At 36.8% G+C, this 27,683-nt stretch overlaps 1 protein-coding gene across 6 annotated transcripts in view; it reads left to right on the top strand.

The window, feature by feature from the left end:
• Positions 1-27,683, top strand: part of COBLL1 (cordon-bleu WH2 repeat protein like 1) — a 183,517-nt gene that overhangs the window by 73,511 nt on the left and 82,323 nt on the right. The window contains exon 2 of one of the 6 annotated variants that reach the window (XM_049887329.1): positions 974-1,621. The exons of the other annotated variants lie outside the window; for them this stretch is intronic. Coding sequence (XP_049743286.1) covers positions 1,557-1,621 — 65 coding nt within the window. The 5' untranslated portion in view covers positions 974-1,556. The remainder of the gene's footprint in view (positions 1-973; positions 1,622-27,683) is intronic. 6 annotated transcript variants of the gene reach the window in all.

Raw genomic sequence — 27,683 nt, 5'->3', positions numbered from 1 at the left:
TTCCCCAATCTAACTTTAGCCTTTTAAGATTTTATCAACTGGTTTTTAGAAATCACAAAGTCTCCCCTCAACCCAGCCAGTTCATTGATGTGGATATAACCTTAAGTATCTGACTAGGGGTGGAAACATTTTCCCAGGACATTTCAAGTGTGTCTCATTGTGATTTCTATCTTTTGGCTTCTTAGAATTCCTCAACAGACAGGACTTACTTACAGTTCTTTTATGATGGGGATCTACCCAATTTCTGATTACTGTAGTAAGATAACTTGTTTCTTATTTTCTTTTGTCTTAAAAGGTCTCTATCTAGTTGAGAGGGGTCCCTCAAAAACTTCTCTTGAGCTACATAGCCTCAAAGGCTGGGGCCAAGGAGGCCTGATCCTGCCCTGCCGTCCTTATTTGTGGTTCCTGGTCAAAAACAAGAATTAGGCATCCCAATACATTTACATATGTTTAAATTGGACTAAATATTTTCAAAGACAAAAAATAACCAAATTCTTTCCTTTAACTATTCTCATGATAAGCAGTTTTGCCTTCTCTTTATTACAACTTTTTATCTACCAAGTAAATCCCAAAGCTCTTTAGCAGTTTTGCAAATGAACCCATCAATTCTTTGCTAGCCATTTTTTTTTTCTAGGCCTGTCCTATGCCTTTTTTTTTTTTTTTTTACAATTAAAGTTATATAAATACTTATTTATCATTAACCAATGAAAACAGAGAATACCATAAAGTTGTTTACCTGTGTTTTATTAACTATACTAAGGCATTCGACTGTGTGGCTTGTAACAAATTATGGATAACATTGTGGAGAGTGGGAATTCTGGAATACTTAATTGTGCTCATGAGGAATCTGTACATGGATCAAGAGGCAGTCATTCAAACAGAACAAGGGAATACTGCATGGTTTAAAGTCAGGAAAGGTGTGCATCAGGCTTGTGTCTTCTCATCATACTCATTCAGTTTGTTTGCTGAACAGATAATCTGAGAAACTGGACTATATGAAGAAGAACAGGGATATCAGGATTGGAGGAAGATTCGTTAACAACCTGCATTATGCCGATGACACAACCTCACTTGCTGAAAGTGAAGAGAACTTGAAGCACTTACTAATGAAGATCAAAGACCTCAGCCTTCAGTGTGTATTACACCTCAGTGTAAAACAAAAATGCTCACAACTGGACCAATAAGCAACATCATGATAAATGGAGAAAAGATTGAGGTTGTCAAGGATTTCAGTTTACTTGGATTCACAATCAACACTCCTGAAAGCAGCAGTCAAGAAATCAAAAGATACATTGGGCAATCTGCTACAAAAGACCTCTTTAAAGTGTTGAAAAGCAAAGATGTCACTTTAAGGACTAAGGTGTGCCTGACCCATGTCATGATGTTTTCAGTTGGTTCATACGCATGTGAAAGCTGGACAATGAATAAGGAAGTCAGAAGAATTGACGCCTTTGAATTGTGGTGTTGGTGAATATTGAATATACCTTGGACTGCCAAAAGAATGAGCAAACCTGTCTTGGAAGAAATACAACCTTAGAAGCAAGGATGGCGAGACTATGTCTCACATACTTTGGACATGTTATCAGGAGGAATCAGTCCCTGGAGAAGGACATCCTCCTTGGTAAAGTAGAGGGTCAGTGAAAAAGAGGCAGACCCTAAATGAGATAGGTTGACACAGTGGCTGCAACAATGGGCTCAAGCATAGCAAAAATTGTGAGGATGGCGCAGGACTGGCCAATGCTTCATTCTATAGTGCAGAAGGTCACTATGAGTTGGAACTAACTTGATGTCACCTAACAACAACGATTTACTAATACTACCTGGAGATAGGAAATTATTAAATCTTAATAATCCTGTCTCGTGTTATAGAACCTTTAGAGAATAAATTTAGAATAATTTATCTTTTTGAGGCCTTGTTAGACCAATCAATGGAACCCTGGTGGTATAGTGGTTAAGAGCTATGAGTTGGAATAGACTTGATGGCAATGGGTTTGTTTGTTTTTTAAATATATATACCAATCAAAACGAACAATCCACTCTTCTTTTCCAGTGTACTTTTCAATGAAGTAATTTGTATCAAAGTTTCTCAGAGTAGTCATTGCAAGCCCAGGTGCAAAAAGCACTTTTTCTTGGAAGAGAAAAGAATTGAGATTTTGGACAGCTCTATGAAAAACACCAATCGTGGCTTTCTACATTATACAAGACAAAAACTAAGACATTACTGTCTAGACCAGTGGCAAACTCTCAGAGCAAAAGAAGAGAGAAAACCACAAAACTCAGCCCTCTGTGAGACCAGCCAAAGACTAAACCAAAACCAAAACTAAACTCCGTTGGTGTCGAATCTATTCTGACTCATAGAGACCCTGTAGGACAGACTAGAACTGCCGCATAGGATTTCTAAGGAGCGGCTGGTGGATTTGAATTCCTGACCTTTTGGTTAGCAGCTGAGCTCTTAACTATTGCTCCTAGGTTTACACAATTCCACATAACATGAATAACCCAGTTTCTTAAAATGTGTACAGCAATTCTTTGGTATGATCGACCCATTTCAACAGAAAATCAGTTTCTAGATAAAACTTATTAATTCACCAGCACCTCAGGTGGAGGGATCTCATACTTTCTGACAACCTCAGCACCAAACAAAATTCCCCAAAGAGGAAGGAAAAGACAACACAAATGGGAGCTCATTTTCCCAAAATGAAAGGAAAAAAGAGTAGATGGGAACTCATTTTCCCAAAGTGATCACTGAAATTCCAAATTATTTCAGCTTATAGTGTTTTTTAACACAAACCCCAAACCAGCGTCCTGGTAGGGGGGAGGTCCAGGCTCATTTATCAAGGATGTTAACAATAGGTTGAAACTTTGGTCTCCCAGAGTCAAATAAAATTCCTAGCAGGGATTGGGAACAATTTCCCAATCCAGCCTGTGGTGTTGGACTAGCTCAGGTAATTCAGGGTGAAGTCCATTTGGGAATATGGAGTTGAAAGTTATTTCAGCTCCAGGATCTGTTGGATTTAAGCCCAAGTGTTCAGCAAAAAGTTTGCTCAGGCAGTCTCTATAATTATAAACAGTTTCATCTTTCTCTTGCTTACAACCTTGGACTTTGGCCCGATCTATTTTCCTAGGAAAAACTTTGAGGATAGAATCTATGAGTAATTTAACAATGGCTTTGGTTTGGTCTAGTAATTCTATACTGGGACCATTAGATCTTATAGTTAAAGCTTTTCTGGATTTTTCCAAGTGGTCTCTTCCACCTTTGAGCTTCCACTGGTCCTACCAATATATTTTTTAATTGATACAAGTCTGATGAACCAGGTTCATAAGTTTCTACTAAAATCCTAAATTTCTGGGTGAACTTATGGGGATCTTTGTAAGGATTAGGAAAGTCCTTTATAATTGCACGAAGTTCTGCTTTAGACCAACAGGCAAAGGTAACCTGGGTAGGTTTATTTCCTTCTTCTGGATACCTTATCTTAAAAGGGATCTCCAGTTTCTCTTAATTTTTCTTTAGCAGATACTTTAGGGTAGAAAGGGAGTTCATAGATGGTGTTAATAGGGGAAAAAGAGGGTGAAGAAGGATGCAAAGAGGAACTAGCTGGTGCAGGGGACGGGTGCCTGACATTGCATCTCCTTTTATTGCCTAGTTATTTTAGAAGTATTACTTTTTTAGGAATTCATTTTGCCTTCCTGACGTCTTTTAAGGCTTCCAAGTATCAATCAAAGTAGGCATCCCATCATGGCTACCGAATTTGGGGAGCCTTTCTTTTCTGTTCTACTGCTCAAAAAACTAGTTTATTCAGCTCGAAAGAGCCCCACAAAAAAAAATTTCTGAATTGTCTTTAGTAAAAGCATGCCAGTGATCAAAAAACAAGCATGTACAAAGGGTAAGTGGCTGTGATATCTAAAGGTGACCCTGCTGAGTCCCTGAAACTGGCATTCCTCATTCTGCTAAAACAGTGAACAGCTCATGCTATGACTTAATATGTACCCAAAACTTAATAGTGAACTGAGACCTGAACGTGTGCCTTTAAAAGATGAATTCAAACTTAATGGGCTGAAATCTTGATTCTCCCAAAGTCTGCTAGAAGTCTTATCAGGGGTTCTTGCCACAGGCTTGGGACTCAGTTTTGCTTACACCAATGTGTGCCTTCTCTTGCATGAGGATTTGCTTGTGGCTGGTGAGCAGCCTGGTGCTTTGGGCTGTCTTGTGACCCAGCTTATCTGGTCCTGGGAGACTTTAACTGCCTCGCAGCCAAACCACTCAGCAGCAGGTGACCACTGTTATCAGCTCTTATTGGTTGACTCATGCCCTGGGTTTTTGTGGCTTGTTACAGTGGGAGAACCATGATGACAGCCTCACTAAACTCAATTTGGCAACAAACTTGTCAAAATGTTTAGAACATAAACTGAAAATGAAAGTAAAGAAGAAATCCAACAATAAATCTTAAAGAATGTCACTCAAAGAGAGCAGAGCTTGGATTCAAGAGACTGTTTACCTGGGATGACTCCAGGGAATCTAGAGAAGTGGTGTGCCCAAGTGGCTCTGTTGGTACCAGAAGCCTGAGTCCTTGATGTCCTAAGGGCCACCAAAGGCAATGTGTCTTTGAAATCCCGTTGTTTGACACCAAGAAATATTATAGAGTATGAATGCTGACTTCTGTTAAAGTAAAAGTAAAGAGATTTATTGAGGGTAATAACAATTTGCAAATTGGGGAAACATAGGGCAGAGAGGACTCTATCAAGTGTTCCTACCTTGCAAGGGAGAGACGAGCCTTTTGTATGGTAAGATGGGGAGGGTAAACGTGTGACAGCACATGACTAATAGTAAAATGGGGCTGAATGGCAGGAGACCATCAACACCATAATCTTCTCTTAACGTCAGCAAACCAGGGAGGGGCATCAAGAGACCACCAACATCATAATCAACAAACCCCTCCCAGAATAGCCACATCCTCAGCCCTACCCTTATTTGCTAAAAGTGGTTGAAGTTTAGGGAGGTCTTGGGCTACATTCTCAGGAATGCTATTTTTTAAGAGAGATATTACATAGAATTAATTTCATTTTCAAAAATGTTAATCACAAGATACTGCTTGTGTGCTCTTTTGGAGCATTAGAAGATTCAGTAAGTGTTAGCTACTTCTATATTGCAGGTACTGTGACGAGAACTTTCTCTGTATTAATTCATTAAATTCTCCCGATAATCCCCTGAAGCAGATTTTATTTCTACCCCATTTTACAGATGAGAATGTGAAATAGAACAAGATTAAGTAACTTATCCTAGGTTGCATAGTCATTTAATGACCAAGCTGCCAATCAGACCCAGGTAGTAGGATTCCATCTTAAATAGACTTGCTCACATTTCGCAAAATGGTGCTTTTCTTAGGTCCCTGAGTGGTGCAAACAGTTTGTGCTCAACTACTAACAAGATTGGCATTTGAACCCACTCAGCAAGGCCATAGAGGAAAGGCCTGGCCATCTGCTTCTGCAAAGATTACAGCCAAGAAAACCCTGTGGAGCAGTTCTACTGTGTAACGTATGGGGTCGCCATGAGTTGGAATTGACTCTATGACAACTGGTTTGGTTTTTGGTTTAGTGTGTTTCTTAATTGTAGAATAGAGGAGAGATGCTGAAATTATTTATCTAAAATACAAAAGAAATAAACTATCATATTTTTACCTTTTAAAATATAAAAAATGCGTGAGGCAAATTTTCTTCCATTGCAAGTGTGGCCAAAATGCCATATGAAATTGTTCGCACAATTCATAGCCTAAGCCACATGGCATGCTTTCACATCTCTTACTCTTCCTTTAATTTTACATCTAAGCTTGTGGAGCCCTATCATATTAACCCTTCTTCTTAACTCCTAGACTGTGTTGGGACAGTGGCTGGGGAAGAAAGATCTTAGGAAAGCCCTAGTCTGTGAGGTCTCTGTGGCAGGAACTGAGGGGCCTTAGTTTGTAGAGAAGCTCACAGAGGATTTTCCTGCTTTAATGAGCCAGTCCTGCCTGGGCATGAGCACCTGTGTGAGGCTGTGACCTGTCCTGCAGTAATAGGCTTAGTGCCTGTGGGACGACAGGGCCAGAGGTAGATGGGGTGGCTCATTAAGATTTGAGGCAGAACTTTACATCCTCTGTAAACTTGGATGCAATTCTCTGTGGGATTCAAGATTTTAGTCTTTTAATTTTATTTTCTTCATGTTATTTATGCCAAGCCAGTAATTAAATCAGTTTTGGTACAGACTCTTTAATATTATTCCTGAGGCTGAAGGGAGCAGGAAACCTCTTTGACTTATCTGCTCAGGAAAATAGAAGACTGAAATAGCTAGCTTCGTTCGGCGTATGAACAGAAAGCAGGATAGTTCTGATGAGGGAATATTTCAGAGGTGAAAATAGTGACTTTGTCAAGATTTGTACTGTTTGTCCTGTCTCATTAGAGCCTATGTGACCTAGGGTAGTAGAGTTACACGTTTAGATCATATTCCCTACTCGGAATATAATGAATGAACAATTTCTCTGACTTAGGAATACTGAATAGGAAAGAACTAACAGCAATCTATCAGACTGGAAAGAGCAAAGTTTAGAGACTATGTTTCCAGTAAACAAACAAAAAAAAAACCAAACTCACTGTCGTTGACTGGATTCTGACTCGTAGCGACTCTATAGAACAGGGTAGAACTGCCCCTGGGGTTTCCAAGGCTGTAAATCTTTATGGAAGCCAGCTGCCACATCTTTCTCCCTTGGAGTGGCTGATGGGTTCAAACAGCCAACCTTTCTGTTAGCAGGTGAGTGCTTAACTACTGTGCCACCAGGGCTTTTGTACATTTCTAGTACCCGGTACCCACATTTCTAGTAGGCCTCCCAAATTCGAAAGTTCAGAATGAACTCATTTTCCATGAAATCTCCTTCTGTAATTTCCAGTCTAGTTGAGTGTGATTTCTTCTGGTTTTCTCCATCCCCCTTCACTAACAGACAATTTAATCACTAAATTTTGTTGCTTCTATCACTTAATGGTCTTTCAACACATTTTTTCTTCTCGCTTCCCAGTGCTGCCAGGTCTTGTTTTTTTTTTTTTTTTTTTAAACCTGGATCATTGATATCTTGATTGTTCTGCTGTTCCCCAGTCTTATCTCTTCCAATCAACCCTATCCATTGTCATCATGCTATTTCCAAATGCAAATATGATCCTTTTTACTGATTCCAAATCACTTGTAAAATAAAGTCTACATTCCTTAGCATGGCCTACATCCCTTCCTTCCTTCCATTTTCTTTGAAGCATTAAGACTTCTTTTCTCCCCTTGCATTTGTTTTTCCTCTGGTGTAACTTTTTCTGACATGCCCAGGAAGGGAATGGATCACTTCCGCCTTCTTCTGAGCTACCATTTTGTTTTTTCAGTGCCTATCATTGCCTCCTAGTGGTTAAGTGCTAGGGCTGCTAACCAAAGGGTCGGCAGTTCGAATCTGCCAGGCGCTCCTTGGAAACTCTAGGGGGCAGTTCTACTCTGTCCTATAGGGTCGCTATGAGTCGGAATTGACTCAAGGGCACTGGGTTTGGGTTTTTTTTGTTAATCATTACCTTGTAGTGGTTAAGCGCTATGGCTGCTAACCAGAAGGTTGGCGGTTCGAATCCACCAGGCACTGCTTGGAAACTCTGTGGGGCAGTTCTACTCTGTCCTATAGGGTTGCTATGAGTCGAAATCGACTCGATGGCAACAGGTTTGGTTTTTGGTTTTTTTATCATTGCCTCCGGTGTACTAAATGTTCAATTAATGTAGACTAATTTTTCCCTGATTGGTCTGTCAGCTTTTCTCATGCATCAGGGGCTATGCCTATTAGAAGCATTTGGAATTATCTTTTGGTGGCTGCTATTGCCAACTCCTGGTCACTGTGCATAGGAGGAAATGCCAACAGTGATAGATAGGATCCAGCCGTTGGCTTAGAATTTTCAGTGTTATTCTCCCAGCGCCACATATAATGCTGTGCCTATCAGGCTGAATTATTTGACAACATTGAAAATTTAGAAATTTTATCTAAAATTTGAGATTCCTTATTTCTCCTGAAAAACTGGAAAATTTGGTAACACTGATACTTAGCCCCCAAGGTAAGAGTTGGCTAAATCTGAGTGGCAGCTACCATGGCCTTCTCTCCTTCCCATTGGTTCCAGTACTCCTTATGCCTGTGTTGTTTACACCTGATCCATTTCATTTATACTGCTGTGCCTCAGTAACCCCTATGTTAAGGAAGTTGTACACTTTATAAAATTTGCTTTAGGAAACAGAGCGTTTATTAAGCTAATTCAGATGTAACTACCGTCCACCTCAGTTTAGAAGTGTGTGACCTCACATTTCCTAAGAGGGCCCATTTAAAGCATTGTTGCTGTTTTCTAAATTCCCATATCCCTCTCATTTGATTCTATCTGGATCCCTGGGGTGCATGTGCAACATGTCTCAGGAGCAACCTGGGGCATCTTCCTAATGAAGGCATGCAAGCAAAACTTAAAAATGATCTTAAGAGCTATGGCTGCTTACCAAAGGGTTGGCAGTTTGAATTCACCAGACGCTCCTTGGAAACGCTGTGGGGCAATTCTACTCTGTCCTATAGGGTAAATGTAAGTCAGAATCGACTCCATGGCAATGAGTTTTAGTGGCCTTTCAGGTGGATCTTTTTTTAACAGTATTTTGTGTGTGTCTGTGTATATAACTAAAGATTTGGTGACCTTTTTCTTTGTCCCAAGATATCATTTCTTTTATACTAGGTCAAATTACTTCTTTTTAAATAAATTAAAACCAATAAGAAAGGTTTTTATATACCAGAAGTAGACTGGAAAAGACATTTTACAATAAAAATGTCAATGTAAAATTCAAATTTAAATACATACTAAATGCCATGTGATATCCTGGACTGCATTCTGGAACATTAGTGGAAAAACCAGTGAAATATGAATAAAATCTGGAGTTTAGTTAATAATAATGTACCAGTTTTAATTTATTTTGACAAAGGTATACATTGCTATGTATGATGTTTAAACATTAGGGGAAACTGAGTAAAGGATATATGGGAACTATCTTTACTATTTTCCATAAATCTAAAATTATTCTAAAATGATAAGTTTATTTTAAAAGTTAGGTATATAGCATAATTATTGACTTTCTGTGTTTTCAAGGGTTAATAATGTCCCTTTTATATGTAAATTGTTTTCCCAAATGATACTTTGTCACAACTTATGTATTTAAGTTGTACAATTAACAAAAAATATATTCCTTATAGTTGATTCTTTCATCAACAACAAAGGATTGTTGATTGCTCGTCCAGTCCCAGCAATAGGCCTTCGGACAAAAGGTAGACAAGGTGTATCTGTTCTTGGGATATAGATTCTGACAGGGCAGGGGTTATTTGAGGCGGGCAGCCAAACTGAGAAGAAAAATCACAATGATAAATGCTTTGCAGAGAATTAAAATAAGGCAATGTACTAGAAAACAACAGGGTTGCTTCCTTAGACTTAATGGTCCCTGAACGTCTTTATGAGAAGGTATCATTTAAACTGAGATTTGAGTGATGAGGAAAGATCAAGTGGAAAAGAATTTCAGGTTTAACTGGGAGGGCTAATGATTAACAGACTTAAAACAAAGCCAGTGTTGCTGGAGCACAGTGAGCTACTAAAAAGGGTAGGAGTGCTAGATAGGGCTTATCTTGCTGGGCTTTGTTTACTAGAATAGGAGCTCATTCTAAGAGCCATGGGAAGCCTTTGGAGGATTTAAAAGAAGGACTGAATTGATAGACTTCACATTTAAAAATAATTACCATGGGAGTTGTATGGAAGAGATTGGACTGCAGAATTAGAGCAGAAGCAGGGAAACTATACTGGTGGTGTAGGTGCTAGGAGATGGCAGCTTGAGCTAGGTGATTTTAGCAGAGGTGAAGTGTATGGGTTCAGCATCTATTTTAGGTTGAATGTGGAAGTGAGGAAAAGAGAAGAATTAAGGTTAATCCTTAGATTTTTGGCTCTTTGGGGCTATCTATTGAGATGGAGACGACTAAGGGAGGAAGGGTATATAGTTCACTTTTGGCATTGTAGAGTTTGACATGCCTGCAGGTATAAAAAAAAATGGTTGCCATAAAATTGATTATCTAACCCTAGAAAACTTTGAGAGTAAAAGTGAAGAGAGGCTTTAAACATTAAAGTAGGGACAACAGATATAATTGGGGCTTTCTTGTGCAAACCAGGGTGTATTATACTTAGGAATATGGTTCCAGAGGGAAGGTTCAGGATTGGCAATGTCAAATGTGTAGAATGCTTCTAAGAAGTCTAGTGAGATGAGAACAAAGGAGAAACCTGTTCTTCAATATCCAGTGCAACATTAGGGTCATTGATGATAATGAAGATATAGGATAGTCTCAGTGAAATTAGAGGATGTATGGCACCCAGATTGGAGTGGGCTCCTGAGGGAATATGAGGTAAGGAAGTAGAAACTGTAGAAATGTTTAAGAGAAGTTTTATTTGGATGAGAATAGAGAGAGAGGGGGCAGGAACTCGAGAGGAACGTAGGTGGTAAAGAGGTAAAGCTAATGCTGTTTAAGAGACCATTGAGTGTCATCAAGGCTGGCAAGAAGTCCCAGTGGGAGTTCTTGTTTCATTTTAGGCTAGAGCTGTATGAGAGTCAATATTTCACGTGCAGAAGAAGAAATAGGCTTCTATTAGTGAAAGTGGTGGGGCATGTAATTTTGAATCAAGTTTTCTATTCCTCTTGTAAGAACAGCCTTTATTTGATTTTGAACATCTTGGAAAAATCTGAATTGTTGTTGAGATGAGTTTTGGTTTCTAAAAGAATTGAGTATAAAATCTGTCCACTCAGATTCCATTCTATTCGTATCAGGGCCCACATACTTCTGGACTAAGTAGGGGTGAAGCCACAGAACTCAAATACCAGTTTCCATTGTCTGTATTGGCTTTTCTCTAGTGGAAACTGATGTTTGCATTTGACTGATTGGGAGAAGTCACAGGGCATCTGCTAGAAAAATTACCTGTTTCCATTTTTGTTTTTATAAAATTAAATCTTTTGATCTTATCTCTGATTCTTATTTTTGTATAAGCAGCTTTCTTCGATCTATTATTCTAGAAATAATTTTAAGATTTTTCTTTAATATTTTTCTGAAATTAGTGAGGTCTTGCTTAAAATGAGACCAGAAGAACTGGATGGCACCTGGTACCATTGCTGAGTATTTTGATCAAGGATTCTATGGAAGAATCCTTGATCAAAAGGAGGAAAATGCAGAACAGAATTTCAAATTCTTAACAGAGTCCAGATTTCTGTAGCCATGGAGGCTAGATGAACCCCTGAAACGATTGCTCTGAGATAATCTTTAAACCTTAAACCAAAAATATCCCCTGAAGTCTTCTTAAAACCAAACAACAATTAGCTGAACTAGTAAAGAATATCTGCCTTGAGGTTGTGGTCCTTTAAGAACTATCTATGTGGGGTCAAATTGACAACAGCAACTTGAAAGATTTGATTGGAAACATCGGAGGCAGTGAGTTTATGTTAATGGAGGTGGAACAATTTGGAAAAGGAGGATGAGAATGGTTACACAACTTGAAGAACGTAATGTCATTGAATTGTACATGTAGAAATTGTTAAATTGGCGTATGTTTTGCTGTGTATATTCTCAACAACACACACACAAAATTTAAGAAGACAAAATATTTTGTGTATGTTCAGAATATGTAAGCATTTATAACTTTATAGGAGAGACCTTAATAAGATAAACATTAAATCCTACCATTTTAAAATTACTTTAAATTACTGTATAAAACATTCTCTTCAGAAAACAGGCTTGTGAAGATGTTACAGGATCATTCCCGGAAAGATTTTGTAAGACCGGTGAATTCCTTCTTTTACATATTTGCCAGAGGTAAGAAGTGCCTGGCACTTACACACATGATAAATAGCAGAGTTAGTAACAGAACAGGACAGTCGATTTAGCATTCTCTAAAAGTAACTAGCCAAAGGAACAGTACCTTTTCATAAAGTCTTTTTGAAAGAATTGTAAGTATGTATAACTTGTAAAACTTTAAAAATAATTTAACATTTTCTAATTATCTGCTTAAAAAATTTCTAACATTTTCTTTTGAACTGTTATTACTCCTATTTTAATGAGTACTCTGTTTTTCTCAGCATTTTTGTAGAAAAAGCTCAACAATTTATGGTTTTGTGAATTGATATTTTGGAGAGTAAATTATATAATGTATTTTTCTTGACTCATTAAATGTATATATAATGACGTAATTTATGCTTGTTGGAGAAGAAAAAATATTTTAAAATAGAACACCTAATCCCTTAAACTCTGTGTATATATAAAATTAATTATTGCTTTTCATCATGTTCTTATTTGAAACACTTTCAAGCTTTAAGATGTGGCGATGTTCCTTTTAAATGATGGTGAACATTTTAATAAACAGTATGATAAATTTACTTAGGCCTTTAACTTTTATGAAGTACTGATCACTATGTTTTTCTAATACTCACAATAGCCCTATAAAGCAGGCTAGATGTTTTTTCTTCATTCAACATCAGTGAACAATTGAGATTCAGTGATGTTAAGTTACTTAACAGTGAAATTCACCTACCAAATTGTGGAGTCAAAATTGGAATTAGGCATTTTGATCCTTAGATCAGTGCTCTTTCACCTGTACCATCCTGGCATACGACCCCTTTGTATTAAGGCTCTTCTAGGTACTGAGTAAAAATAGAATTTAGTGAAATTTACCTGAATTTAATAAAAAAAATTAACAAATGACTCTTAGAGCAAACTCTGGCTGAAGTATTAACTGTCAGTGTGAACCTTGAATCAGAATTTTGGTAGTGAAAACGTGCTGGTACATGATTATATACTACTTTGCTAAACCAACTAACTTAACACAACCTGAGTCATCTCTTTGCTTATGGTGCTGTACTTCTTTTGTACAAATGTGTGTGCTAAAGCTTCATTCTCTTTTTAAAGACCACACTGACCCATACCTTAAATAACCCACTGCCGTCGGGTGGATTCTGACTCATAGCGACCCTGTAGGACAGAGTAGAAATGCACCATAGAGTTTTCAAGGAGCGCCTGGTGGATTCGAACTGCCGACCTCTTGGTTAATAGCCATAGCACTTAACCACTATGCCACCAGGGTTTCCAATACCTTACATAGTTCCTTAGATATGTATTAGATGAAATGTGAAAATGAGCCTTTTGTGTATGTTAAAATTTTGTTGTAAAATATTTGTGGGTGGTCAAAATGCTCCCATTAATTGAAACTCCAAATTGTTAGAGTTGGAGGTTTTGGGACTTCAAAAAGGACATAATAAGGTGAAGAAAAATGTGGGTTAACATTGTCTTGTGGTGTAACGTATTTCTTATAACATAGCTGGGTAGTATTTAAGGAAGTCTTCTTAAAAGTGATAAGATTATAAAAACCTTCCTACAGAGTTGAGCAGAAGCATCACTTGTTGGTACCTAGGATATATTCTAAATGTTCATATTATAAATCCACTTGCTATTATAAAATATATCTAAAACCTGGAAGATAATTAGTTCGATAGATTCAGATTGGTTGCATTTTTTTTTTTAACACAAGAATTGTAAATACCTTGCAGAAATCTGGCTTGCATAATTCAAATTGAGTTTTCTTATAGAAATAAGATTTTCATTTTTAAAGTTTTGTTCACCAAGAAATCTTACCATTTTTCAGGTTCATATAAATCAAAACAGAATGCAATCTCACCATATTGTATTTTAAAGATAATACAGATAATTTCAAGTTACTATCTGTCACAGGTTAATTGCTGCTAAGCACACACTGTGAAGATTAACAACTAACCAAATCCATTTATCCGGTTTAGCTAGGAGGTCAGATGGTTGAGACTATAAATAGGCAGACTTAATGATGTCATTAATAAAAAGGAGGAGGCTGTTCCTCTAGGGGGCCTTGTTTATTCCCACTAAGCGTATGTTCTTTAGAAAGCAAATTACTGAATTTGATGGAATAAGGAAAAAAGCTAAGGCAAGTAATAGAATTATTTAACATAAACTCATTATATATTCAATATTAAGGGCATAATTATATTCCATTTTCATCTTTGAAACAATTATATATTAATCTATAGAATAAAATTTGGCAGATTTTTTTTCACAGTGGAATCTTGGAATTATGTAGATTAGACTTTAAATGAAGTTTTCTATGTCTTCTTATCGCAATTTAACCTTGTCAAAGGAAAGACGGTAATTATTCATGAAAGACAAAATGCAATGGTTAGTCCATGTATATGGAGATACACAATTAGAAACTCATTCTTTCTAAACTTAACTATCGACTTCCATTCCAGCCTGGTACTAAATTCCCCCCTACCCTTTTTTTTTTTTTTTAAACTTCTACCTGTTGTCAATTATATCATAGAAATCTCAAGTCATATAGATAGTCCACTGATGATTCTGTTTGTTTAGGGCACCTTGCTTATTAAAGGTTTTTACTTTTTGCAAAAAATATACTTGGTTCAGGTTTGTTGCTTTTATATTTTGCCTGGTAAGTGTGCTCTAATCCTGCACTACTGTGGTGTCTAACTTGTAACAAAGTTCAGATTTATTTTTCTGAAGAAAAAAAGAAGAGGAGCTCTAAAATGATGTGAAACTGTTGTTTAAGTGATAAAATTAGGTTGGAAAATTAAATTGATCATCTATTACATTTTTTTGTGAAGTACTTATTGAATCATTTAAAGAAGATTTTTTAATTTTACATTGAGATGGAAAAAATTTGGTTGTTACTGGTCAAAGTTAACTGTCATTTCTGAAAGTGCTCATAAATTACAAGATAGCTCATCAAGTTCATGAAAATAAGCAAAGTTCATCAAAGAGGAATAGTTAGATTTAAGACGTGAAAATTTAGTTTGGTTTTGAGATAAAATATAAATCATTTGTTTATTCATTTTTGTTTTCCGTAAGAAAAGTGGTGGAAGGAGATTCAGAAAACTGTGAGAGTAACATGAATGGTGCTTATAACGTTTTGAGAACAAGTAAAATTTAGTGATCATTTTATGAAATCATAATAATCTCTGATCGGTTTCTATTTTAGGGTCAGGAGCAAATGTGTCAATTATGATTTTAGCTACTATATCTTGGAATCACTATTAATTGGACCACAACTATTACATCAGAATTCCTGTGCTTAAAAAAAAATTGCTCTAATGGCTTTGGTATCTGAGTGCTGTTTTTGAAGAAAGTCTTTGCTAGGATTTTGTGCTGTACTGACCACCAGTTCCTGGCATATTATATAGGCCTTTGTTTCTGGATCCACATATTTCCTTGGGGGAAGTTTGTATCAGTGAGGCTACTGTATATTGTGATTTCCTTCTGTTGTTTTTAAGGAGGAAAAATTACAATGGATTTTAGAGTATTTCTTTACTTTGTTAATTAACTTTCTATGAAACTAAAGTGTATTCGGGAGGGCTGGGGGCCAGTATTTTGGGTAGCTTAAACAAAACAGGTAGTGTGAAATTTAATTTTCAGAATGTGAATATAATTCTTTGTTGGAAAATATTTCATACGGCGTTATAGATAATGAAAGCATGAGTTTTAATGACTTAGTCTTTAACATGCACATGGCTAATAGTTTTCTTCTGGTGAGTCAGTGTTTCTTTTACATGTTGTTCCAGCGATAATAAAAATAAATTTCCTTTACTGGATAGATTCACACAATGTTTTCGTTTTATTTTTGGTCTGTTACTGCAGACAGTTTTAAGATCTTGGATTATTACTTCTCCAGAGTTTGGACACACAGGGTAGGTGATACACTATGGCATGTGGGAAAGAAAATGAGCTTTGGAATAGACTAAACTAGGTTTAAAACCTAGAGCTGCTTGTGATAAAGGGCAAGTTAACTCTTCTCTCTAAAATGTGTTCCTTATGCTATAACATACTAATTGTAGCAACCCACAGAGTTGTAGTAAGAATTAATTACAGCGCATACACAGCTTTCTGTCCATTGTAGTTTAATCAGTTGCATTATTGATGTTGTTAAGGAGTCCTGGTGGTACAGTGGTTAAGTGTTTGGCTGCTAACCTAAAGGTTGGCAGTTCAAACTCACTGTGGCTCTGTGGGAGAAAGACCTGGTGATCTGCTACTGTAAAGATTACAACAAAGAAAACCCTGTGGGTTAGTTCTACTGTGTTGGAATTGACTCTATGGCACAACAACAGCAACAATATTGATGTTGTTTTGAATGTTTCATGATTTCATTGATTGATCAAACTAAAAAGACACCTAAAGAGAAAGGGAGAACAAGTTAACTTTTGGGGCATTTTAATGGGCAGCTGAGTAAAATTGTGAAATAAAAAACTTTTCAGTACTATAAAGAGAAGTGTTAAATCTCATGTTGTGTGCCTTGCCTACACATCACATAGAACCAGGACTGAAGCGCCGTTTGTATTCTTTATGACATTTTAGATGAGTGTTTATATCCTGCCTAATAACAGCGACGACGACAACAATAGCTAGAACTTAACATTGCACTTAATACGTGCCACGAACTGTCTTAAGTGCTTTATGTAGATCATCATTTAATCTTCATGACAACTATTTATTGTGGGTGCTATTTTCCACAAATGAAGAAACAGGTACAGAGTGAAACTCTAAAGGTGACATCACTATTAAGTGGCAGAGATGAAAATTAAACCCAGGCTGTTGGTCACCAGGGTCCATGTGCTTTATTTCTACACTGTCCACCATCCTATGCTCTTATTCTTTGGGAGTAGGAACTGTTTTATTCATTCCTGTTTTATTCAAATGCTTGTTGTGTAGGAAAACTCATTTCTTCACCTCCTGGTTCAGAATACTTTCTCATTTATTATTACCTTTAGTTCTGCAAAATTATTAAATGAGCTCATTTTAATTAATCTATAATTTGACCTTTTTCACAACAGGAATATAAAATACATTCTTATTTGCTGATGATTGAGGAAGAGTATACATAAAAGTCATTTATTTGAAAGAGTTGTCAAATTGATTAGTGTGAAAGCATTAGTAAAAGATAAATGACACTTAAGACAGATGGGAAGAGGAAGAGAAAACTCTTTTAATGGGATATAAATGTGAGGAATTCTAATGGTTGGTTATTTTTATATATTCCTTAAAAGACAACTGGATTGTTGTATGGCTGAAAATAATTTATTCATTGTGTGAGTTCTCCCTTTTGCCTGGGAATTAGAGTCAAATGGTGAAAAGAAACTGCCATTCCAGAGAACCAGCATAAGTGCTATCCCACCAGTGTGCTTTTAAGGATTTATGCTTATTACTGAATTAGGAAAATATCTGAGTGCCCGACTGTTATTTATTTCTAATCTATCTATAGAATTCATTCATTCAGTCAACAGAAATTTATGGAGCATCTTCTTTGTGTTAAGAAAAAGTCTGGATGGTTCAGGATATAGCATTAAAACAGAGTTAAAGTACCCTGGATATGGAGAACTTTCATTCACTAATCAAAATTCACTAGTGTGAGCGAATCACTAGTCAGAATCATGAACTTTTACAGTAAGCCATTTGAACATTTTTGTTCTTTGTATAGAAAGTATATAGTATCTAAGCAGAGATTTCTTAGTATGCTATCATGCGTTAGCAATAAATATCTAAAAACAAGGAATTAGGAAGGCCCACTGTTCCATGGAGATCCTTTAGATAATATTCTTTGCCGATAAATATTATTTTATTTTTAATATCATTATGATTCTTCAGTTACGATGAAAAAATATATTTTTTACAGATGATTTTGATTCCTTTTTATTGAATTATTGATTTACTGTGGGATGGGCAGTAGTTATGAGCATTTAATTAATAGAAATTAGGTAGTTCTGGATGATTTCTTCCCAAGATACAATACTAGCACCTATAATATTTATATACTAAAAATCCTAGTGTTTTTTCCCCAAAATGAATTTATTTAAATCTGTAAGAAAAAATACTGAAAATACATATGCAGTTTTATGTGTGAATATAAAAAGTATAACTTGGAATTATGCATTAAGCAGCACTTAGAGTGGAATCCCATTTTTTTCTGGGGTCAGACAGTGAAGACAGAACATAATTTAAATGCAGTTATGTTGTGTCTTCTTTCTTTATTAAATATTAAATATTCACTGGTTGCTTTATGGAGTCCTGGTGGTGCAGTGGTTAAAGAGCATGGCTGCTAACCAGAAGGTTGGCAGTTCAGATCTACCAGCTGCTCCTTGGAAACCCTCTGGGCGGGCGCTACTCTGTTCAGTAGGGTTGCTATGAGTTGGAATTCACTTGATGGAAATGAGTTTGGTTTTTGGTTTGGGTTGCTTCTTCGTTATCTTAAAGCAAACCAAAAAAGCCCATTGCTGTCGAGTTGATGTCAAAACGAGGAAATTATCTTTATTCAGATTACATGCGTTTATTATAATTGTTATTTCAGTTTATGGTTTTGTGGATTTACACCACATGTGTAAATTCATGTAACTTCACCACAGTCAGAATACAGACCTGTTCTACCATCACGAAGAAACTTCCTCATGTTACCCCATAATAGTCACACCCTGCCTCCAACCCTGGCAGCCACTCATCTGTTTTCTGTGAAATTATGTTTGTCACTTTGAGACTATTAAATAAATGGAATCATACAGTATAAGACCTTTTAATTGGCTTTTTTCACTCAGCATAATACCCTTGAAGTCCATCCAAGTTGTCAAGTGTATCAATAGTCAGTTGCTTTTTATTGCTGAGTAGTGTTCCATTCCACCACCCGCCTGTCATTTTGTCATACTGTGGTGGCTGGCTTGTTACTGTGACGCTGGAAACTATGCCACCTGGTATTTCGTATTTCATATACTAGCAGGGTAACCCATGTTTGACAGGTTTTAGCAGAGCTTCCAGATTAAGACAGACTGGGAAGGAAGACTTGGCAATCTACTTTCAAAAATTAGCCAGTGAAAATCTTAAGGTCACAACAGAATACTGCCTGATATAGTGCTGGAAGATAAGCTCCTGAGAGTGGAAGGGGCACTACACAATAGCCATAACAATGAACTCAAACTTACCGACAAACGATCACGAAGATGGTATAGGACCAGGTGGTATTTTTTTGTGCTATACATGAGGTCGTCATGAGTTGAAGCCATCTCGACAGGAACTAACAACAACAGCATTTAATTGAATGGATGCACCACAGTTCCCCCCCCCCCAACCCCGCTATTTACCCGACATTTGGGCTGTTTCCAATTTGGGGTTATTATGAAGAGTTGCCATAAGCATTTATGTATAGGTTTTTGTATGAACGTAAGTTTCATTTATCTTCTGTAATTGCTGGGTTATATGGTAAGTATATGCTTAACTGTATGTGACATTGCCAAACGCTTTTTCAGAGTGGCTGTACCATTTCACATTAATTACTGTACTAGAAATACATGAAAGATCCAATTTCTCCACATTCTTGTCAGCACTTGATATTATCAGTATTTTTTATTTAGCTGTGCTTTAATTTGCAAGTCCAGTGGGTAATGATGTGGAACATGTTATCATGTGCCTATTTGCTGTTCATGTATCCTCTTTGGTAAAGTGCTGAAGTCTTATAATTGGATGATTTGATTTCTTACTGTTGAGTTTAGGGTATTCTCTACATATTCTGGATACACATCTTTTTTGTTGGATATATAACTTGTCAATATTTTCACCAAGTCTGTGGCTTGTCTTTTCATCCTCTTAGCAGCATCTCTTACAGGGCAAAAGTTTTTAATATTTGATGAAGTCTAGTTTAGAAATTAAAAAAAAAAAAAAAAAAAACTTTTATGGATTGTGCCGTTGGTTTCATGTAGAACAACCTTTTACTTAACCCTTAGTCCTGAAGATTTCCTCTAAATCCTTTATTGTTTTATGTTTTACATGTAGGTCCATTTTAAAGTTAGTTTTTATGTAAGGTGCTACTTTAGATTTCAGTATCTCTAAATTCTCTCTGAAACACTATTTCCAAGTAGTTTATCTAGCTAGTATTTGGCAAAACTTACAGCTACTGGGAAGTTAGTTTGGAAAATTCATTTCAAGGAATTTTCTTTATTAGTATGCAGTACTGTTATGCTTGAATATGATTTGCCTCCCCACTCTCCCCCCACACCACCCCCCAACACAGATTTAAAAATTTAGCAGAGGCCAAAGACTAAATGCTATTCAATATTAACCAAAGTTCATATTTGAAGAGTAGATTATTGAGATTGTGACTTGAAAGCAATATTTGTTTTCATTTTATGACTGGTTAATCTACCAATTGCTTTCATTTTATGTTTGTATTAATATATGCTTACTTGGCTGGCACACACATTCCTGCTGTTTAATATACGTAGGTGTAGATATCTTAATGTCTGTGTAATTTCTTACCTCGCATACTTTTGAAAACTGGAATAACATTTCAATTTAAGAACTGTTTAACTCTCTTTGGAAGTAAAAATTTCTTTCTTTACATTTATTTTTTTTTTCCTTTGGAGAATATAATGAAAGAAAGCAATCTGCGATTAATTTTTTTGTTTAAATTTAGTGTTTGAATTTTATGAATATTTACCCTCTTTTGAAAAAGACAGAAAAATATCTTTATAATAAGACTTTTATATTTAATTTTTATGTGCGGAGAAAGGAGAGGCCTAAGAAATTGTGTGCAGTTTTCTGTCTCATGTTTTTGTTAATCATTTCTGAATTCAATAATTGTAGTGCCAATTATATTTTTATTATTTTTTGGACTAATTTTCATAAGGTGGACTGACTCTCATATACATTGATTGCAAGGCAACAAACATAAAGTGAAAAGGAAGCTTTCAGTAGATGATGCCACACACCGGTGCTACTGCTGCTTCTTATTGGGTAGAAGGCTACATATAGGTTGAATGGAGTAACAGGTGGGCAGTGTGGCAGGATTTTGGGATGTTTGGTTTGTCATGGAGAGAAATGATTTGGTAATTTCTATAAAGGTTTGTGAATTATTTTAAGGCACTATAGGGTTGCTATGAGTTGGAATCGACTCGACGGCACTGGGTTTGTGGGTATTTGAACAAGGAAACCCTGGTGGTGTAGTGGTTAAGTGCTTCGGGTGCTAGCCAAAAGGTCAGCCATTTGAATCCACCAGATGCACCTTGGTAATTCTATGAGGCGGTTCTGCTGTGTCCTGTAGGGTCACTATGAGTTGGAATTGACTGCACAGCAACGGGTCTGGGTTTTTCGTTTGTTTGTTTGTTTAAATGAATAATAGTATTTGTTGGAGGATTACATAAGTAAAACATTTGCCACAGTTCCTGGAAATGGATAATCAGTCAGTTAATGTGTATTTTTTGTAGGGCCCATTAAGTGGGCCTTTGCCATTGTTTAGTTGGACTCATTTCATTTGTAAGTTAACAGTATCTGAGGACCACCTCATATGGTATTTAATCTGCCCACTCTTTATATAGATATAGCACTGAACACACAGAGGTGCCCAATAAATATTATCTTGCACCTCGTTTTATTGCTTTCAAGTTTGTTTTTTAAAGTTTTTTTCCATATATTTTTATTATTTTTCTATCTCCGTTGATATGTCCATTTCTATTGAGAGCTTTCTTCATCTTTCTTCTTATTGACATTTCACTTCTTAACTGTTTGTAAATAAACAGCCCCATTCAGATATTTAGGGAAACCCAGACATACAATGGAATAGCAGCGACATTCATGGCACCCAAGCAAAAAACCCACTGCCATCCAGTTAATTCTGACTCATAGTGACCCAGTAGGACAGAATAGAACTGCACCATAGAGTTTCCAAGCAGCGGCTGGTGTATTCAGTCTGCCAGCTTTTTGGTTAGCAGCTGAGCTCTTAACCACTGTGCCACCAGGGCTCCTACTGAGTGTATACATATGAAAATATCTGTTCATTTACACTTGTGTATTTTTCTATATATGGATTATATCCAAGTAAAAAAAATAATATTAGGGGAAAATAAGTTTTCCATTCTTAAATAAGTAATTCCCTTCTTTCATAAAATGAGGCAAAAAAAAAAAAAAAAGCAGGGGTGGGGGGAAGATTAACCCAAAGGACTAATGGACCAGAACTACCACGGCCTCCACCAGACTGAGTCTAGCACAACTAGATGGTGCCTGGCTACCACCACTGACTGCTCTGACAGGGATCACAACAGAGGGTCCTGGTCAGAGCTGGAGGACAAAATTCTAACTCACAAAAAAAGACCAGAATTACTGGCCTGACAGAGACTGAAGAGACTCGAGACACCCTTTTAGCTCAGTAATGAAGTCACTCTTGAGGTTCATCCTCATCCAAAGTTTAGACAGGCCCATAAAACAAAATGGGACTAAAGGGCCACATCAGCCCAGGGGCAAGGACTAGAATGCAGGAGGGGACAGGGAAGCTGGTAATAGGGAACGCAAGTTTGAAAAGGGAGAGTGTTGACATGTCGTGGGGTTGTTAACTAATGCCTTGAACAATATGTGTACTAACTGTTTAATGAGAAGCTAGTTTGTTCTGTAAACCTTCATCTGAAGTACAATAATAAAAAAATGGGGATTTAGATTTGGAAAAGTTTTTATTACTAAACTTACAGACTGCTTTTAAGATTTGTTATATTCAGTGATTCTGACACCTTGAATTTATGTGAACTTGGTTGACGTAAGTTACAGCCTTGAGGCAGTGTTTCAGAATTTACACAGTTTTCATGAGGGAATATCATTAACTCTAATTAAATACCAAAGGAGCCCTGGTGGCACAATGGTTAAGAGTTTGGCTGCTAACCGAAAGGTCGGTGTTCGAGTCCTCCCAGCCATACCACAGGAGAAAGATGTGGCAGTCTGCTCCTGTAAACATTACCGCCAAGGAAACCACATGGGGCAGTTCTGTTCTGTCACCTGGGGTTGCTATGAGTTGGAATCAGTTCGATGACAATTTAATCAGATATGTGTCAAGAATTATGCTAGATTAGTGGTTCTCAAACTTGGCTATACTTTAGAATCACTTGGTGAGTTTTAAAAAATCCCCACAAACCAATTAAATAAGAATATCTAGGAGTGGGATCTAGGGCTCAGTATTTTCTTAAGCTCGGCAGATAAGTCCATTGTGTAGCTAAGATTGGTGCTAGACAATGAGTATATACTACTTCCCTTAACCCTTCTGCAACCCTGTAAGGAGGATACGTTAAAAAATTCTGCAGTTGAAGAAATAGTTCCAGAGAATAAATGACCTAATAACTAATAAGTGTAGACTCAGGCACAAACCAAGATCTCTGACTTGAAATCCTGAGCTCTATCAATAACTCTTGATAATTAATAGGTAGACTTTTTTTCAACTACCACTGCATATTTTGTGTGTGTGTGTCGCCCAGTGCCTTTCTGGAATGTCTTAGTGTCATCACTGGAAGATTATATTGTAAGTATTTAGTAAGCTATTTTTGTTTCCCCTACTACACACCCTGGAAACCCTACCAAAAGGTCGGCAATTCAGATTCACCAGGTGCTCCTTGGAAACCCTATGGGGCAGTTCTGCTCTGACCTGTAGGGTCGCTATGAGTCAGAATCCACTCGACGGCAATGGGTTTTTTTAGTTTTGGCTTCACACCCTACCACCAAAAAAAGGATGAAAGCCAAATTATACATTTATCATATAAAGCATTTATTTAAGTATATATATGTATATATACATATATGGGTAAGTTTATTGATTCAGTTATTCAATCATAGAAATGCTTAGGAGTAGGCTATTATCCTGTTGACTTTTATTAAATGTGATATATCGTGTAGCTTTTTCAGCAATCTTAAATGTATAAACAAAGTGAAGAATGGAAGCCAGGTTTTGGGAATTGAGAATGTTATTGGGATATCACTACATGTTGAAGAAGTTTTCTCAAAAAATTACCTGGTGATGACTAGAGGGGAGAATGGAGTTTGTGAATTATGTTATCTAGCATTGACTGCTAACAGAAAGGTCTGCGGTTCGAAACCACCGGCGGCTCCATGGGAGAAAGATATGGCAGTCTGCCTCAGTAGATATTTACAGCCTGTTTAAGGCTATGAGTTGGAATTGACTCGACGGCAATGGGTTTGGTTTTTTTGGTTTAGCATCTTATTGGGTAGCTACCATACTGAATATTAAACTTACTCACCAGAATTATTTTTAGGAATTTTAATTTTTTCTATTGAAATGTATATCTGGTTAAAAAAATAGGAAAATAAGCCTTGCTTTATGATGTTACTTGACAAGTTACTTTGTAATATACCTCTTTAATTAACAAAATATATACATACAAAGAAAATAAGTGCTCAGTATTTATATATATTTATACCAAACACCTATATTTCTTTGTATGTATTTATGTGTGTGTATTTTTCTTTGTATGTATATGTAGATATATATACCTATACCTACATGTATATGTATACTCGTGCATATATATGTATGTAGTATATTAAAGTTAAGTAAACAAAAGCTGGCCTTATGTTTATTAAAGCTATCATGAAAAATATATTCAAGCATATGTTAGATGTAATTTGTAAGATGTATTTGCAAACTACTTGTGTGTGGCATAGTAATATTGTCCATTTGATTTTATGACTTGAGGAGACGATGTATTTAGAAGCAACTAATTATCTAATTAGATTTAACAAATATCAGCTTTCGAGTTAAAACTTAAATAAAGTTTAAAGACTCCTTCCATTACCTATATGACACATTTATTGCATGAATTAGAATACAGAGCATGTTGTGTCTTTCTGGGTATATGATAACTAAATCACAACAAAAGCTTCATTTATTCATGCTAACCTTATCTTTGAAAGTCTAGTGTTACAAAGAGATTCTGTTTTGTTCCTGTCCTCACTTTACATAATTGCAAAATTCCTAAAAGTAATAATAAACAAAGATTTCAGAGGGGTACCATCTAACAGGTAGACCTATATATAATAGACCTAATGAAAACTATATTTAAATAGATTCATTCTTTCAAAAATAATTGAGTGTACTCTGGAAGAGGTAATATATTAATCAAAAATACAGAAAAAATTATATTCATATTTCTGCCTCAAAAATTTTTGGCATACAAGATGGACGTGCATTGGAAACTACATATAAGACACAAGGTAGCCCTGGGTATTTTATTTCTACTTGGTATTATTTACTTCAATACTTGTTTTTTCCTTTTACCATTTTATTATGCTAGAGGAAAGGACCTGTCTCCTATCTTTGGATTTGCTCCTGCATCTTGATGGTACAGATCAGCAGAATGAGATAGATCATAATAGCTATTTATTGAACAAAAGGATCTACACAAGTGCCTTAACTATAAACAAGATACTGAAGGAATTTAAAGTATAAGGACTGCTATGTGTAAAACAAGAAAGGTTCTCCATGAGGCATCAAAAGAAAGAATTTTCACTGGTGAAATGCAAACATTGCCCTTTAAATGTAGGTAATGGCATGAGCAGGGGCACTTTAGAGTACAGCCATAGGCCATTTCTCCTGAAGCTGAAACTGAAGTCTAGTGCTCTGTAGAACAGTAGTTCTTCAGCTTCCTGATTAGGAGGGTGAGGCTGCAATCAAGTGTCAGCTGGGGTTCAAATCTCCTCTGTGAAAGATCTGTTTCCAAGCGCACTCTCATGGCTGTTGGCAGGCCTCCAGTCCTCTTGACTCTTGGCCTGAAACATCAGTTCCTCGCCACACAGGCTTCTCTGTAGGGCAGCTCACAACATGGCAGGTTGTTTCCATAGAGAGGACAAGCAAGAAAGAGGGAGTGCCCAAGTTGGAAGGCATGGTCTTCTTGTAACCTAATTTCAGAAGTGACATCCCGTCACCTTGCTGCATTCGCTTTACTAGAAATGTCACTAAATGCATCCCACATTCAAGGGGAGGAGATTACATAAGGAAATACGGATCACTGGGGCTCACTGCAGAGGGTGCCTACTACAGTATTATGTTTCACTTACCCCAATATATTGAAAGTATTACCATTTCAATATATAATCAATATATACAAATTATTAATGACTATTTAACTGTTTTATACTAAGGTCTACACAATACAGTATGAATTTTACACTTGCAGCACATCTCAAAGCGCGTGCCAGATTTTCACTGGAAGTGTTTTCAGTGAAGTAAGTACTTCATGAAATAAGTATTTTATAAAAATCTGTATTAAGATTTCATAAACTTTACATTTGGAAAAATAAATTCACATACCCAAGCTCTGGATATACTGCCATATTGGAAAGCAGAGTTCTAGAATTTTGGCTGACGAAGGAAAGAAATAAAATGACACTTAGCAGGAGCAGGGGAGTGGAAGTTTTATTAAGACAATAGAAATCTGTATGTGGTTTTTGTTTGTGGCTGGGGAAGAAGAGATTGAAGACGACAGAAACATGGGGTATGATTAATGAGGCTCTGGATTGTTGTTCTCGTTTGAATGGAGGTACCAAAAAAAAAAAAAAAACCCGTTGCCGTCCAGTCGATCCCCACTCATAGCGACCCTGTAGGACAGAGTAGAACTGCGCCATAGGGGGCTTCCAAGGAGCGCATGGTGGACTGGAACTGCTGACCTTTTGGTTAGCAGCCGTAGCTCTTAACCACGATGCCACGAGGGTTTCCGAATGGAGATTCAAGGAGGGCAAAAAACTGAAGCAATAAGAGGCTTGTGGAGGAGACCTGGTATTCAGAGTGGTAAAATATGAAAAAATTGAGCATGGCAGACTGAAATCAGAAGCTTTTCAAAATTTTCTTCTGAGTTTGTCACTCTGTTCGTCATTTTTTCCTAGTATGTATGCCAAGAGAGAGAAAGGCACTTGGAAATGTAACCCATTTTCCATGCTTTCATTTCCTGTGAGCCTCAGAGGAGACCCTTTCCTGACCTGGACTGAAGTGCTCTCAGGATAGGAAGAGCTCCCTGGGAAAGGGGTGTCCTGTCCATGTTAATTTACAAATAACATTTGGTTAAAAAAGTTACTTCAGCCATCATGCCCTGCCTCCATTCCTAAAATATCTAAGGTCTCCATTTTCAATCTCTAAACAAAATTTGCATGCACAGATCTTTGTACGTTAGAGACTGAAGGCACCTGGGATCATCTAATGCAATACCTGCATTTTGTAAATGAGCAAAATACTTTGTGATTTACTCAAAGTAACATAAGCAGCCATTTATGACACTGCCATGTTTTTGGATTCCCAATGCATTTTTTCTACAACTGCAGGTGGAGAAGTAGCAGCCTCTGTTGATGTGACTGAGGCATTTGGTTATCTTGTATTTACATTTTATTTAAATATCAAGCCTTATTTAGGTGGCCCTTGTCAAGAGTATGGAGCCCTGGTGGCGCAGTGGCTTAGAGCTATGGCTGCTAACTGAAAGGTCAGCAGTTTGAATCCACCAGCTCCTCCTTGGGGGTGGATTTCAATCATAGTTTTGCCACACTCTGTGTATGTTGGTGCCAATTTCTTAACCTTCCCTAGTTAAATGGGAGTGACAGTTGCCTCATCAGATTACATGTGGAAAGGTTTAAATTGCTTCTTTTTTTGTTAGTTGTGGCATAGGCTCTGACTCATACCGGCCCCATGTACAACAGAACAAAACATTGCCCAGTCCTGCACTATCTTCACAATTATTGGTATGCTGGAGTCCATTGTTGTGACCACTGTAT

Source organism: Elephas maximus, chromosome 6, assembly GCF_024166365.1.
Source record: "Elephas maximus indicus isolate mEleMax1 chromosome 6, mEleMax1 primary haplotype, whole genome shotgun sequence".
NCBI lineage: Eukaryota > Metazoa > Chordata > Mammalia > Proboscidea > Elephantidae > Elephas > Elephas maximus.
Note: the sequence above shows the minus strand (reverse complement) of the source record. Positions and strands in the feature narration are given on the sequence as shown.